The following is a 16,150-nucleotide window of genomic DNA, read 5'->3' on the forward strand; positions in this document are numbered from 1 at the left end:
TAGTTCAGAGGTTAGTTGGATACTAGCAAGTTAAGAATAAAGTTAGTAACCTAGCAGGTGCATTTTATGCTAGAAAGTTTTGGTTTGTCGTTGCTTCTGAACAAGCCCTTGGTCTTTTTAAATCTCTGAGATCATGTTTTACATTTGTTAGCAAGATAACTGGCAGATGATTTTTGGTTGAATCATCTTTTGCCTCCCCCATTTTTTTCTTTCGAATAGAGAAATCTAAGTGGCCTTTGGAATTAGAAAAGATATTCAGAAGTAAGTTTTTGTTGTTGTTCATTTTTATATTCCTTGAGTAGTCATGTTTCATGATCATGGAAATTAAGATTTTATAAACTTAAAGGCTGTATAATATAGCCATGGATGAGAGATCAAGTGCACCCCCTCAGGCACACATTCTGTTCTTCCGCTCACTCACTCAAATTCCCCTTCCTTTTTCAGTGCTAACTATGGTTGTGTCTGCATTCCTGGATGCCAAGCAGAGTCAATTTTCAACCAGAGTTTGTAGTTCTGCAACAACACGTGAAAGCGGGTTTTAAATGTAAAATTCAAGCTAACTGTGTGTAGCATTAAACTTGATGCATATCTAACACTTGTCATAATTAGCACTGAAAAAGGAAAGTGGGAAACGTGAGCAGGAGATGGAAGGATCAATATACATTTGTGAGTGGAGGAGGTAAAAGTTAGAGATGTTTTTTAAGAGAGTGGGGGAAATTGCATCTATTCCCAACCGTAGTCATCTGTAGTGATTTCTGAGGTATTGGCCCTTCTTCCAGAATCAGCTTTAAGATGTGGCATTTACCATCTTGAAGTTAGACCCAAAGGGTTGGATCCAGACACACTCAGAAGAATTCCACTCTTCCTGGAGGAAGAAGTGGCAACATTTCCCAATTCCTCTTTTCTCTTGAAGCCCCTGGTACCCTCAGGAAAGCTGCTGAGAGGGCCGTAGAAATATTATTGAGCTCAGCCTTACTGTCATTTAAACGTGCTCCCAGCAGCATGACTCAATAAATCTCTATATTGCCTGTAAGTGGTATATCAATCTGTTATATCAAGGCAAAAGTTTGGATTTTGATTGATCGATTGATCAGTGATGGACTCTTGCTGGCTATGCATAGGGGTGTGAGATGCTTGGCAGGGGGTTGGACTCGATGGCCCTTGTGGTCTCTTCCAACTCTATGATTCTATGATTCTATGTCCAGAACATGTAAATGCCTGTCTCTTCCTAATTAAGTAATACAAAGCACACTCTTACTTGGTCTACTTTATGATTCCCCATGCTCTACATCAAGCCCTGACACACCTCTGTATCTCAGGTTGCCATGCATGAGTAGAAGTTTGGATACTTTAATAATGCTTATTCCAGCTTTACAGTATTTTCATACGTGAGACATCTCTTGCCTTACTTTACACCTGGTTGTTATTAATACATCAGAGAGGCATTCATGATGCAGATGAAGATCTTTGTTAATGTAGTCTTGACATTGTTAGAACTGTTGTAATAAAAACTCTTTTTTTAAAGTGGTCATTTATGAAACAGGCTTCTCAGGTGTTTGCCCAGTGCAGGACTGGATGTTTTGGTGTAGACATCTGTAAATGAAATTTTGGACAGTGCTGTATTTATTTTAAAATATTGGTAGACTGAAGTGAAAAGGTTTTCTGATAATTTTCCAATAAATAGTACAACACATTCCTTGTTTCTCTTCCCCTCCTGCTGCCTTTAAATATCACTTAGATGACTACTTTATCCTATCTTTTTCTCTGTGCTTATGAGATGAATGCCAATATCTCATCCCTCTAGTCTTACGTAACTTGACTTTCATGATTTGAATTCAAAGGGTAAGGGGGAAAGATGTTAAATATTATAAAGCCTGACAGATTAGAGGCCATGGAGAGGGAGGTAAAATTGTAGTGGGCAGATTTTTCTGGCAAATATAGAAATAGCAAGTGGTCATTTAAATACCAAAGATAAACATGCCATTCTTTCCCCACAGCAATAATTGTTTTCTTTGCCATTTAAACTCACTGATGATATTGCTTTTAAGATTTTAAAACCAAACAATAAAGCACAATATTCATAGTTGCCAGCTATTTAAATTTTTGTTTCATACTTGCCAGGAGATGAAATTCAAGTGACATATGTCTGTTTTGCTCTTTTCTAGCACAGCTAAGCATTGAAATAACTTTTTGGTAGTTAGTCTTTTTGGGAGTAAGTGACCAAACAGTGACTTTTCATGACTGAAAGTGATGGTTAGTATCTCAGTACCTGTGGTGTGTGTGTGTGTGTATATACATACATACATACATACATACATACATATCCATTGGATGGTGAACTATGCTCTGATACAGAAAGCTTATGCTGTAATACATTTGTTGGTAGTTTCAGGTATCATGGGTTGTTGACAGTGTTAGATACAGAGCTGGATGCTATGTGTAGAGCTGCTTAAGAAAACCTAACATTGTAAGTAGCTTGAACCACCCAAGACAACACATTTAACTCAGTTTTAAACTGTGCCCTGGCTTATATCCAGTGACTCTAGCTGTTGTTGGTTTGGATAGCTTCCGAAGCTACCTATGGAGAGCTGCTTCAGCACTATTGACTCCTTAACTCACTCACCCTTTGCCTTGTCGTATTCCTAGAAGTAGAAGAAGTGATTCTTCTATTTAGATCTCCTCTGTGAACAGTTTATGGCACCAGGACCTCCTGATGGCAAGAGAAAGAAAACGTTTTAACCTGTTTTTCACATAATATCACCTTTCACAATTTCCAACATAGAAATAGCTTACAGCTGTTCAAATATGAGCAGTGGGTGGTAATCAGTAAAGTTTTGCTTAACACAGACCATTGAAATAAATGGACCAGACTTATTAGTGGTCATTAATTTCAGTGGGTCTGCTCTAAACAAAACTTAGTTGACTACCACACAGTATATTTTGGTGTTTTTACAGATCAGAGATATTAGAATTTTTTATTTTCTTCTGATCTTGCGTGTCGTACAACCCCAGCTTCTCCAAGCCCTGTACTGTCGTGCAGGCGAGGGAGTTCCTAGCCAAGGTTGAGTGTATTCCTCTGCTCACCCACTGCTCCCAACTTTTCATACCAAGTGGGCAAGGTCAACATTTGATGCCTTCTCATGCCTCCAGGACCCTGTCAGAGCCCTCCTGCCTCCTTCGCAAGGCCCATTGGCTCACTTACCCAGCTTTGGGAAGGCGGCACGAGGGCTGGGGTGGGGGAGTCTCAAATGTTGTTGAGGGCCACCCAAAAAGACCTTGAGGGCTACATGCGGACTGTGTATTGGACTGCCTTCTTTAGACTTTTGCACTGCCACCAGGTAGAAAAGTTATTTTATTTTACCATACTGTCTTATTACCAAGGCAGCCTAAAATCTCCTTTGTTTCTCCTCAAAAGCTACTCAAGGTTTGGGGTGTCAATTAATGAAGCAGAGTTAAAAGTTTGCTAAAAAGATAAAAAATAGTACCTTGTAGGGAAAAGGTTTAACCTGCCAACTTACGGACCAACCCAGCTCTGTAAGTGTGATGTTTGTATGACACTTCATGATGCTCTTCTCCATGCAGTGTGTCTCCTTTTTCTGAGAAGATGGCACCTTGAGCGGAAAGCCAAAAGCAAGTCCACATAGCCTGGGGCTATGTCAAGTGCAATCAACAAATTCAGGGAAGTTAAGGGGCTTTAATCCCTATATACCAGGCATGTCCAACTTTAACCTGAACCCCAAAAAAGGGGGTAGATCACTGCCAGTTTATAACTCTGTGAGTAGATTGCAGTGTCTTGGGAGTTGGCCACCCCTCCTATATACAGGTAGAGCCTACTTTCAGACCATCTGGTCTTCAGTGAATTTACCACCATCCAATCTGAGTCCTTGACACGTCCAGTTTAACAAGTTAATCCCGCCTGACTTTACTCCAGAAGTATCCAAAGCAGTTTACAAACAGAAGATAAAAATTCCTTGTAAAACAAAAACAACATTTAAAAAATAGATAACGGATGATAATATAGTGCTGTGATACAGATTTCCACAAAATAATATGTGTAAAGCACCCAGGGAGGTATTCTCCTTCAAAGGCTGTATTAAGTGGCATGATTTTTAAGCCTGTCTGGTTAAAGCATAATTTATTTTATTGTTTGCTTTTGTTGGTTTTCTTCAGCAATTCGTTTTTTATTTTTGTAAATTGAGGCTGTTGTAAATTTTATATTCGTATAGGAGGGGTAAAATAGAAGCCAGCATAGGCTTTGTTAGGAACTTGACTGTACTATACCACCCTAATTTTCTTCGTTGACAAGGTTATATATCAGTTGACATCACTGAGGCTACAATCCTATATCCACTTACCTTGGGAATAAGCCCCACTGAAAACGGCATGAACTTCTGTGCGGCCGTGTATAAGATTGTGCTACAAGCTGGTCCAATGTGATATTTTCTTTTAAAAGCCCAGAGCAATACCATAAAGAAAAAATGCTATTTGTACAAATCTTTCCGACCGTGTTTATATGTAACATTTTTTGCTTTGAAACAGCAGTGTCCTTTCTCCCCAGCTGCGTATATCCATTATTTCCATTTTCTTTGGACTTGTCTGCTGGCAGTAATTCATTGAAACATCTGTGGAAAATAACCTCTGCAGACTTGACAAGCAAGCATTTGAACATACATTGTTCAAGAGCCAGAGGACCGTAAACCGAAGAAGGAAGAACGTCCATGCAGTTCTGTGTGCCGATACCTGAGTCCTGAGATAAACCTACACACACAGCTAGTGAGGGTGGACATTAGCATGTGCAAGGTTTCGTACATCTACGTTAAGAAGAAGGGGACTTTGGATATGTCTTTGACTATTTTATTCATACAGACTGTTTGCATGGATGTATTTCACAACTACTCTCCAGGCAGAATCTCTTATTCTGTCACATGCAAGAGATCTGTGCCTGCTCAGAACAGCATTGAGAAATATCTAGATCCACAGCCCTTCATCACCTTGCGCAGGGAACTTATTCCCTTGTCTCTGATAGCTCAGGGAGAGATCCAAGGCACCTTCCTCAGTTTCTTTGTTACTGTTGCCTGAGTGTCATAAGTAAGCTTTCTTGAGAAATTCAGAATTTTTTTCTTATCTGTGTCCTGAAATGGGACATGAGTGGCACTGTGGGTTAAACCACAGAGCCTAGGAGTTGCCGATCAGAAGGTCGGCGGTTCGAATCCCTGCGATGGGGAGAGCTCCCATTGCTTGGTCCCTGCTCCTGCCAACCTAGCAGTTCGAAAGCACGTCAAAGTGCAAGTAGATAAATAGGTACCGCTCAGGCGGGAAGGTAAACAGCGTTTCCGTGCTCTGCTCTGGTTCGCCAGAAGTGGCTTAGTCATGCTGGCCACATGACCCGGAAACTGTACGCTGGCTCCCTCGGCCAATAAAGCGAGATGAGCTCTGGGACCCCAGAATCAGTCACAACTGGACCTAATGGTCAGGGGTCCCTTTACCCTTTATGCCCTGAAATAATATCTCTCATATCCCATGGTACATCCTCCATTTTCCCAAGCATCTCCATTATGTGATTAGCCATACTTCTGCATACTTCAGCCCTCTGATTTTACACTATCAAATTCCGGTTCCAGACAGATCAGTCCCTATAAGGATCAGGCAAATGATTGGTGTATATATATATATATTAGTAATATTTATAAGCAGCAAAAGATCACAAAATACCTGTGTCATACAACATTCTATTTTCAATAAATAAATAGATAGCATCTTAAATCAGATGCTACCCATGAGTTAAACTCATCCTTCTGGCATCCAGTGAAATTTGTTACATCGTTGGAGCCTGCCTTAACTTCAGTGGGCGGTGTAATCAGCAGGATAGGTGGTACTGTTCTGAAGGACCCACTCTAAGCTACCATGGAATGAACCTCCGTCAAACGTGGCACAACATAGAGGGCTTTTGCAGAAGATTACAGGCAATGACCAACTGACATTCGACTCTATGCATCACGCCAGACCCGGAAGTTACTTTAAAAATGGATAAATGGCCCTAGAAAAGCCCAGAAAGGTGGGGGGTGGCACTCAAACTGCACCTAACAGTCCCACAAACCTTTGCAAGTGCAGTTAGTTGCAGGAGCCCTTGCACTAGCCTTTGAGACCTCCGGAGAGTTTGAACAATGAGGTTTGGAGGGAGCAGTTGTGATGTTTGCAGACTTTCCCAGTGGCGTTTCAAACATACACAGTTTCACTGACACTCGCGGTGGCTCAGAACATAACCCCTGCATAAATGGGGAGTTGCCTGTATAGCGAATGGGCAGATACAGAGAGAGGACCCCTCCGATATCTTAGTCCCAAATTGTATAGGGCTTTGTGCACTAACGATAAAACCATAAATTTGGCCCACGGCGTATTAGCAGTGAGTGTGGTTCCCTCAGCACTGGTGATAACATGTTGAAGGAAGGAAGCCTTAGCCACAAGTCAGATAACACTTTGCAGTAACTGCAGCTTCTGGACCAAACATTACAGCTCCTTATGGTGCATGTTTCAGTAATCCTAATTGTGAGATTGCCAATGCGTGGACCACTGCAGCTATTAATATTTCTGTCCAGGAAAGGCTGGAACTGGTATTCTTACGTTAGGACAGAACAAAGAGAGAAAATGAGTATCCTGTTAATCCCCAAATATCTAAATATTTGGGCACCACCCAAAGACTTTGACCTAGCCCGTGAAATGCTTCCAGTCAAAAGCATTTTTAAAAGGTTATTTTTGTGTTGATCAGTGTTGCATTATGTAATAGAAACTTTATATTCAGAGGGTCTAGAATCTGCACAGTCGCACAAGTCTTTATTTGGGAACACCAGCTGCTGCTCATGTCATTGTGGATTTTTTAAAAAAAACACACACACCCTAAAACTGCATGAATTTGAGATAGAGATTATCATATTTTTGATCAAGTATGGGGAAGTAGAGAAGGAGTGAAAAGAAGGCATATAAATTGCTCCAGGGAAACATTTGCTGGGCATGTGAGACAAGATTGCAGTAGTTGGATTCCTTCTGATTTACAAATTTTTACTAGACATTGCCCCCTTGTGTTCAAACTTACTTGCCAAACCAGTAGATGCATATACTGTAGCTTCTGAATTCGGTTCTAAAAACAGAATTGAAGAACTGTTTGATCAATGCATTGATGCTGGATATAGTATATGGTAGATGTTTCTCCTATATAGTCTTTAACAAAATACGTCATATGCACTACTTTGTATACTACATGCTGCATGCAAATGTGTTTTGCAGAATCTCTAGGGCTCCTTTTTCATCCCCAGGGAGGCAGCAGTTTGGAGAAAAGGGGCTCTTCTCTTTCCCTGTTCATCTCTTTTGCACTCCAAACAACCTTTCTGGAGGCAGGTTTTTTTTAGGGCTGGGGGAGGCTCTCAGCACTTGATTACACTTATTTGCATGTCACATTATAGTTAGGTAGAAGCTGAATGAGACTGAAAACTAAAGCATTCATAAGGGATAACATAGCCAGAAAGTCATAACAAATTGATTACTCGGCGTTTTGAATCAAAATAGGTTTTCTTCTGATAAATTTTCTTTTAAAGAAGTTTGAATGAGATGGTAAATATGCAGTTCTTCGGTTCCATAATATGCTTATATTTCAGCATGTAGATGAGTTGCTGCACACAAGGAACATAAAAATGCATGGAAGAAAATAGAACATCTGCATATTGTCTCTGAATCAAGAATGCTATAAATAACTTTTTCTTTTTCAGTCAAACAGGCAACCTGCTAAATTGAATTTGCTAACCTGCCAGGTGAAACCAAATGCAGAGGACAAGAAATCATTTGACCTGATATCACGTATGTTATCTGTAAAGTTAATTAGCCTATGTATTGTAGATTTATATAATTGGGTTCTCATGCATAGTTATTCTACGTTGCATATTTGCTTCGAAATCAGCCCCTCCAGATACTTCTTATAAGTGAGCTAACTTGTATATTTCTTAATGTGATCAAAACGCTGTCTTTTGAAGTAGATATTTTTAAGGGTTGATTCATTTCAGCGTATGTCCTTGGTTGCCAAATAGGCTTGGCTAACTTAAGGCATGAAAGCTTCAATAATCTAATGTAAAGCCCAATGTAAAATTCATTTCATATGTTCATTAATTTTCTTTACTTGTTTGTGTTCCAGATAACAGAACATACCATTTTCAGGCAGAGGACGAGCAAGACTATGTTGCGTAAGTATATTTTTGTTCCTTGACTCAGCGCAAAATGTTTGCTTGCAAAACTGGTTTTAAACTGGAGGCAATTGCTTACTACGTACACCTCTCCCAGCAGAAAACCAATGGGAACTGCTTGCCAGCCACATTTGCCATTTTCCCTTTACGCCTTGTATCAAAGGAAGCTAGGAGCCCAGCCCATTGCATCACACTCTATTTCCAATTCTACCAGAACTGGTTTCCAGGGGAGAGTTGCCACTGACACCTGCCAACCCCCTTAAGAATATATTGTAATGAATTTGATAGCCCTTTCCCCTCAGGTGATTGTACTGATGCTTTCCTGCATAGCCTGATTGTATGAAATCGTATTATTGCTTGTGCATAATTTTAATGATTTTTTTATAAAGAAGATGATGTTCAAGGCTCTCCGTTAATTGCCTTGTGCTTCTACCAAGCCCTTCAAGACCAGTTCAGTTATTTTATAAATAAATAAATAAAACAGTTGTAGAACATACCATTCCATTTCTCTACCAATAGTTCCAGAGATGAAATCGTTGGTGGAAAGCTTTGTCTATGTCCCGTTCCCTCCCTTTCTGAGTTTTCTCTTGGGTGGAATCTACACACATATAAAAAAAAGTTTTGAAAATGCTTTTTTTAAAAAAAGGTTTTTAAAAATGCATTGAATTTTCCATAAGGCTCACCATTGCCATCTAGTGTCACATTGTATATTGCGCTTAAAACACACTTAAAATGTTTTATTTGCGCCTGTATAGCTAAGTCCCTAGTCTTTGTTCTAGTTCTTCAGATTGTTGCTTATCTCATGCCCTTGATCTGGCACCAGTGCTTGCAGAAGCCGGTTTTTAGGATGCTGATTTGCAGCCAGTGTGTTTGTGGGCTATAGGCTGCTATAAACTGGCTCACGTCATTGCCCTTCAGAGTTTAGCACTTGGTATCTGTACTGTCAAAGGGAAGTTTCTCTCTCATTCTTAATAGCCTACTATGTTGGCAAAAACCTGAATTTTGTTACTGAAGCGCACACGTTTTTTCTCCTGTTACTCTGGCAGTGATATATACTCTATAAAGGATGAATCATATAATTTAAAAATACTTTCAGTAGATCGATTTTTTGTATATTTCATAAGGGGGGAGGAAAACCATATTCTTCCCCAGCCTGATGTGAAATTAGTCATGTCCCTCCTGTGGCCTGCAGACATGATTTGATTCATTGGCAGTTCACTTCTGGGAGGAGAATCTGTCCATTTTTATCCCTGCTTTCCTTCCTTGTATCATGGGCAGTAGAACCTTCCAAAGCAGGTACTTACAGGAGCAGTGTTGAGTTAACGCTTTGCCTTTACTGTTACCTACTTTTTCCCCAGGCTAGGACTAGTAAGGGACACGGGTGGCGCTGTGGGTTAAAGCCTCAGCGCCTAGGACTTGCCGATCGAAAGGTCGGCGGTTCGAATCCCCGCGGCGGGGTGCGCTCCTGTCGTTCGGTCCCAGTGCCTGCCAACCTAGCAGTTCGAAAGCATCTTTGGGTGCAATTAGATAAATAGGGACCGCCTACCAGCGGGAAGGTAAACGGCGTTCCGTGTGCGGCTCTGGCTCGCCAGATGCAGCTTGTCACGCTGGCCACGTGACCCGGAAGTGTCTGCGGACAGTGCTGGCTCCCGGCCTATAGAGTGAGATGAGCACACAACCCTAGAGTCTGGCAAGACTGGCCCATACGGGCAGGGGTACCTTTACCTTTACCTAGGACTAGTAAAAGGGACTTCATGGTAAATCCACCATGTGGTTCCTATTCTCTGCCATCTGTCATTTTGGGTTGCTGCAACAGACAGCCTGGGCCTGGGCCTGAAACAGCTTTCTTCCAGTCATACAGAGAGAAAATGCCATAGCTTGTGCTTGCCTGAGCCTGCCTACCCTTTGTCCATATATAGTTTTGCATGGAAACAGCTTTTTGTGTTCTGTGGTCCCTCCGAAACAGGAAGCTTGGGCTACACTTCCTCTTTCCATACTTCTAGACTAATGTGCAAGGGAGGCGGAGGACTCTACAGGGAGGAGGTATGGAGCATAACCTGCTAGTTTAGAATTTCCATCAAGGAAGAAGCAGAAAAAGATTGTTCAGCACACCATGAAAATTCAAGCTAGTGTAATTTCACATCAGCTATAACACAATCCAACAGAACAAAGTAATGGCCATTCGACTTCAGCTGCTTTGGACGTTTGCTGCTCAGAACAGTGTTTAACACTGTTGATGCTACATTGGCCATTTTAGACTTGCCAAATAAAATTAAGGTGTGTGGAGACTTTAACAGCAATAAATGATTGAAAACAAATAACACATTTCTGTCTCAGAAATTTAACACATTACAGAGAATTGCAGTGCTATTTGTTCAGCTCTGTTTTGTTGCAGACAATTATTTATAAATGAAACAAAATGGTATCATGTACCTTTTGTGAGATTTTGTTTACCTGGTTTGCAATATGCTTGATTATTATTTGGGAATGAGTTGTTCAGTTTTTTAAACAATGAGTTGTTTCAGTTTATGAGATATATCGCATAAAGTAATATGGCAGCTAAAATGTGCCTATTAAAATGAGGTTAGATTTGTAATTTGGGGATGGACTAGTTACTGACCAGGGGTCAGCAAACTTTTTCAGCAATCCATTGTCCCTCAGACCTTGTGGGGGGCTGGACTATATTTAGGAGAAAAAGAAAAAAGAACAGATTCCTATGCCCCGCAAATAACACAGAGATGCATTTAAAATAAAAGGACACATTATACTCATTTAAAAACACACTGATTCCTGGGCTGGATTTAGAAGGCGATTGAGCCGGATCCAGCTCCCAGGCCTTAGTTTGCCTACCCATGGGTTACTCAGTTGGAGAAATGTGGCAAGTCTGTTTTAGCAGACTTTGCTAAGGTTGGTGTCCACTTATTCTTGCTTGCTCTTCTTAAGTATGTTTCAAATTTTGTACACTTTTGTTTAGTACTCCTTTTCATATATCCCAGTACGTTAGTTCTTTCTGTGGCAGTCTCTTGTCCTAGCCTGGCCCAAGCCCAGATGTCTCTGGCAAATGTACTTTTCTATTAAGCTAGCAGATCCCACCTATATAAGTAAATATATTTATTCATAGTAATTAAAATATAATACCATTAAGTATGGTTGCTTACCATACAATCGAAACCCTGATCCACTGTGCTTGATGGGGCACCTTAGCACACCTGCACAGGTGGGCAGGCAAAAGCTTCTGGTGATGGCCAGAAGAACCCCCCAAAAGGGGCATGAGTTGGCAAAGGATCTACTGGATCCTGAACCAGCCCTTCTGCCAATAACATGATGGTAATGGGCCTGATCTGGGCTTTCCTGCTGCACCAGCCTCGGAGCTGGCACAGTTTAATTAACATTAAGTTAGCTATCTCTTTAACCTTAACAAGTTAATGAACTGGTTTATTCCCAACGACTGTTATTTGGATCATAAAATCTTAGTTACAAGCATTCCTTCTACTTCAAGACTGCCTCTCCTGACACACCATATGCTTAGCAACCGGAAGATCTGAGTTTTTAACATATTCCATAACTGCAGTACTTTAGTGGTTAATATTCTGTTGCACAATGTTGTCAGACTTTTTATTTAGTTCTATTAATATATATTCCCCACATTTTCTACTACTTTTCCTACATGTTTTATTTCTAACCTGTTCCATTTATTGTGCTGTCTTTTTCTACGGTTCAGATTACTGTTTACCATTAGCATGTGCTATAATCTTTCTGCTCTTTCCTGCCTTCAGACAGTTGTCTTTTATAGATTTTTACATTGCAAAAAGACTTTAAAAAACAACCTCTTTGTATTTTAAATTAGATGGATATCAGTATTGACCAACAGCAAAGAAGAAGCTTTAAATATGGCATTCCGTGGAGAACAAAGTGCAGGGGAAAATAGTTTAGAAGATCTTACAAAAGCCATTATTGATGATATACAGAGATTTCCTGGAAATGATGTCTGCTGTGATTGTGGATCGCCAGGTATTTTTTACGTGCATTAAATATATTTTTCCTAATGTGGAAACTGTCTGCCCAAATGTTTTATTTCTAGGGATTTATTCATCACACAGATTCAAAGTTTAACAGATGTATAAAATATCAATAGCTGTCCTGCTGTTATAAGAAGAAAAACGCTTCTTAAAATGCTGCTTGTTTTTTCTTCTGTTTTTTTGTTCAGATCCAACATGGCTTTCAACGAACCTGGGTATTTTAACCTGTATAGAGTGCTCCGGAATACATAGAGAAATGGGTGTTCATATTTCTCGAATCCAGTCTATAGAGCTAGACAAATTAGGAACATCTGAACTCTTGGTAAGCAACATAAAATTCACCAGGCTTAGAATTAATATATCTGGGCAGTTACTGTTAAGCAAAATGTTACAAAGATGTGGAAATGGCAGCGTGCATGTTTTGCATACAGAAGGTCCCTGGCATCTCCAGGTAGGACTGGGAAAGACTTCTATCTGAAACTAGATGGACCAGTGGCCTGGCTTGATATATATATGTGTGTGTGTGTGTGTGTGTGTGTGTGTGTGTAGATTATGTCGCTTCCTGGCGGGCTTATATACAGTCAAGACAAGACAGTTCCCACCTACAGGTTTACAGCCTGAAACAGACATAGGCAAACTCGGCCCTCCAGATGTTTTGAGACTACAACTCCCACGATACCTAGCTAACAGGACCAGTCGTCAGGGATGATGGGAATTGTAGTCCCAAAGCATCTGGAGGGCTGAGTTTGCCTATGCCTGGCCTAAAATAACATGACATATAAGGGGGAAAGGACCGGGAGGGAATGGGACTTTGGATATGTCTTTGACTATTCTATTCGTATAGACTTGTTTGCATGGATGTATTTCACAACTACTCTCCAGGCAGAATCTTATATTCTGTCCCATGCAAGAGATCTGTGCCTGCAGGTTGAGAAAGGCTGATCTAGATCCACAGCCCTTCATCACCTTGTGCAGGGAACTTACTCCCTTTTCTCTGATAGCTCAGGGAGAGATCTGAGGTACCCTCCTCAGTTTCTTTGTTACTGTTGCCTGAGTGGCATAAGTGAGCTTTCTTGAGAACCTCAGAATTTTTCCATTATCTATGCCCTGAAATAATATCTCTCCTACCCCATGGTAGATCCTCCATTCTCCCAAGCATCTCCAGTATGTGATTAGCCATACTTCTGCATGCTTCAGCCCTCTGATTTTACACTATCAAATTCCGGTTCCAGACAGATCAGTCCCTATAAAGATCAGGCAAATGATGGGGGTTTTTTAATATTAGTAATATTTATAAGCCGTGAAAGATCACAAAATACCAGTGTCATACAACATTTCTGTTTTCAATAAATAAATAAATCTTAAATCAGATGCTACCCCTGAGTTAAACTCATGCTTCTGGCATCCAGTGAAAAGGACAGGGAGGGAAGAGGGGAATCACTCCAGCACCAGTGTCTAAACAGTTCCTGTAATGACCAGCTGGCACAGTTCAGGGGCAGGAGGTGCCCAATAGAACTGGGCCCTCGAGCAAAGCTGACTCAATGAGCCCTGCTTCCTGTCTCTCCTACTGTGGGAGTCTGATAGAATGGCTGCTCCCAGGTGAACCAGTTGTAGGAGCGGAAGCCTGATGGAGCTGGCCTGACACAGCAGAGCCGATGAAGTGAGCTCTGCTTCTCGGTTCTCCCACTGCAAGGCAGCTTCCTATATCCCTGATAGTACTACTATGTTATTTATCTTTCAGGGTGCTCAGTTCTGGTGGGTATCTTGATTTTTCTACTACAGTCATACCTCGGGTTACAGACGCTTTGGGTTGTGCGATTTCGGGTTGCGCACTGCGCTGAACCCGGAAGTACCGGAACGGGTTACTTCCAGGTTTCAGCGCATGCGCAGAAGTGCTAAATCGCGACGTGCGCGGAGCGCGGGTTGCAAACGTGCCTCCTGCACGGATCACATTCGCAACCCGAGCGTCCACTGTATTTGCTTGAGTGCAAAATGTTTGGTAATGGCAGACTGCAATTTCTAAGGAAAAGGTTTCTCAGAAGGCCTATGGTGTTCTGTGGGGAGGGGTTACCTGGCTGTGTCTTTGAAAATGCAGTATACTTCAAATACTACACCTTAAAAGTCTTTAGATGAATACTCTTGTTCTGTATCTTCCACAGCTGGCCAAGAACATTGGAAACAATAGTTTTAATGAAATTATGGAGGGGAATTTACCAAGTCCTTCTCCAAAACCTACTCCATCAAGTGATATGTAAGTCATGGGGGAAAGTATTGTATGCGGACAAAATTAATATATGTCTTGTTTAATGGACCTAGCGAGACTCTGATAAAGCAAAGCCAATACATTAATTTTCTTAACAAGCAGCAAATGTTGAGCAACTTTTCAGATGGCGTTTTTCACAAAATTGACTCTCCCCCCCCCCAAGCTGATATTCATGTTGCGTACTTTTTTAAAAAAAAGACATAATAAGCAGAAGCAACAAGTGTTTGGTGTTCATACTTTCATAAGGCATTTTTAATTTGGAAAGACAGGATTAAGTATTGTAATAAATACCAATGGTAACATGAAAGAAAAGCACCAGTAGTAATGTGAAAAAATGGTGGGAAAACCTGTGGATTGCCTCTTGTACCAGGTCTTGCTTGGACCACAAAAATTATAGTGAACAAAAAAACAATGTTCAGAGCTAGGGCAGAGATTACTTTTCCCACAATAAAATTTTGTCCCATTTCTGCATGCACACTGAAAATAAAAGACTTTTTTTGATTCTGAGCTTGCTAATAGAGGTGCAGTTTTCACATGGCTGACAGACCTTTTTGCTACCAGTTGAGACATCGCAAGTTTGCAAACAAATGATTGAATTTGCCCTTAGATACTTTAAGCTAATGCTTTTATTGTCCTTTAGTGCACCTAGTTCAGGCAAAGGCAAACTCGGCCCTCCAGATGTTTTGGGACTACAGTTCCCATCATCCCTTGCTAACAGGACCAGTGGTCAGGGATTATGGGAATTGTAGTCTCAAAACATCTGGAGGGCTGATATTGCCTATGCCTGATCTAGTTCCATCTCTTAATAGTTTAATGCATTTTTCTCAACAAATTGCAGTGAATTTCTAAAGTTTTGTTCATGTTCCCAACCCAGTGGTTCTGGGGGGAAATTGTTGCACAGCTAGTCTTGTTATTGTTGTTCAATTATTTTGAGTGATTTGTGAAAAGAAAAGAAAAGAAAAGATCAAACTTTCATGCAAGATTTACAAGCTGACATTTTTATTAGCCTGCTGGTAAAAATCTAATAATACACACTTTCTGAATGATATCTTATGATGACAAAATGCAGCAAATTACGTCACTTTTTGTTTACTTCCTGAGTTGCATTTCTGCCTACAGCACCACTTCAGGCCCATGTAATTGGATTTTTTTAAAAAAAGAGTGCCATTGTGTGGCTACCTCCTATTCTCCAGCCACTCACTTAACCAATTCAGATCCTCTTCTGCCCTTAATGATTCCATGCTCTCTTTCATTCTTTAGTATTACTTCCCTCTTTCAACTTTTTGCTCATTCCCTCCTGCAGTTTCAAGCTATCAATTTCTGTTTGGCGTTTGGACAATTACATATGCTTACCTGCTATAATCTGATCTTGAAAGAGGAATGTTACATGGATTTAGGAGTACCTGTGGACCAGTCACATTTGCCTCACTGGCTCAATTTAGGAAATGTTGCCTAGGACAGTGTTTCCCAACCGGTGTTCCGCGGCACACTACTGTGCCGTGAGACATCGGGTGGTGTGCCGTGGGAGGGAGGCGGGCGAGAGGCGGCGGCGGCGAGGATCCGGCGGGGGTGGGGGGAGCGGGGGCCGTCGTGCGCAACCGAACTCACTTGGCGCGCTGCCGGCTTGTCCTCCTTCAACC

The 16,150-nt window shown here is 41.1% G+C and overlaps 1 protein-coding gene across 3 annotated transcripts in view; it reads left to right on the forward strand.

Moving 5' to 3' along the window:
• The window catches only part of ASAP1 (ArfGAP with SH3 domain, ankyrin repeat and PH domain 1), a 144,884-nt gene that overhangs the window by 100,869 nt on the left and 27,865 nt on the right, over positions 1-16,150 (forward strand). For all 3 annotated transcript variants that reach the window (XM_028736148.2, XM_028736145.2, XM_077932732.1), the window contains 5 exons: positions 7,761-7,848; positions 8,180-8,228; positions 12,076-12,239; positions 12,436-12,569; positions 14,407-14,498. In XM_028736148.2, coding sequence (XP_028591981.2) covers positions 7,761-7,848; positions 8,180-8,228; positions 12,076-12,239; positions 12,436-12,569; positions 14,407-14,498 — 527 coding nt within the window. The remainder of the gene's footprint in view (positions 1-7,760; positions 7,849-8,179; positions 8,229-12,075; positions 12,240-12,435; positions 12,570-14,406; positions 14,499-16,150) is intronic.

Source organism: Podarcis muralis, chromosome 8 (genome assembly GCF_964188315.1).
Source record: "Podarcis muralis chromosome 8, rPodMur119.hap1.1, whole genome shotgun sequence".
NCBI lineage: Eukaryota > Metazoa > Chordata > Lepidosauria > Squamata > Lacertidae > Podarcis > Podarcis muralis.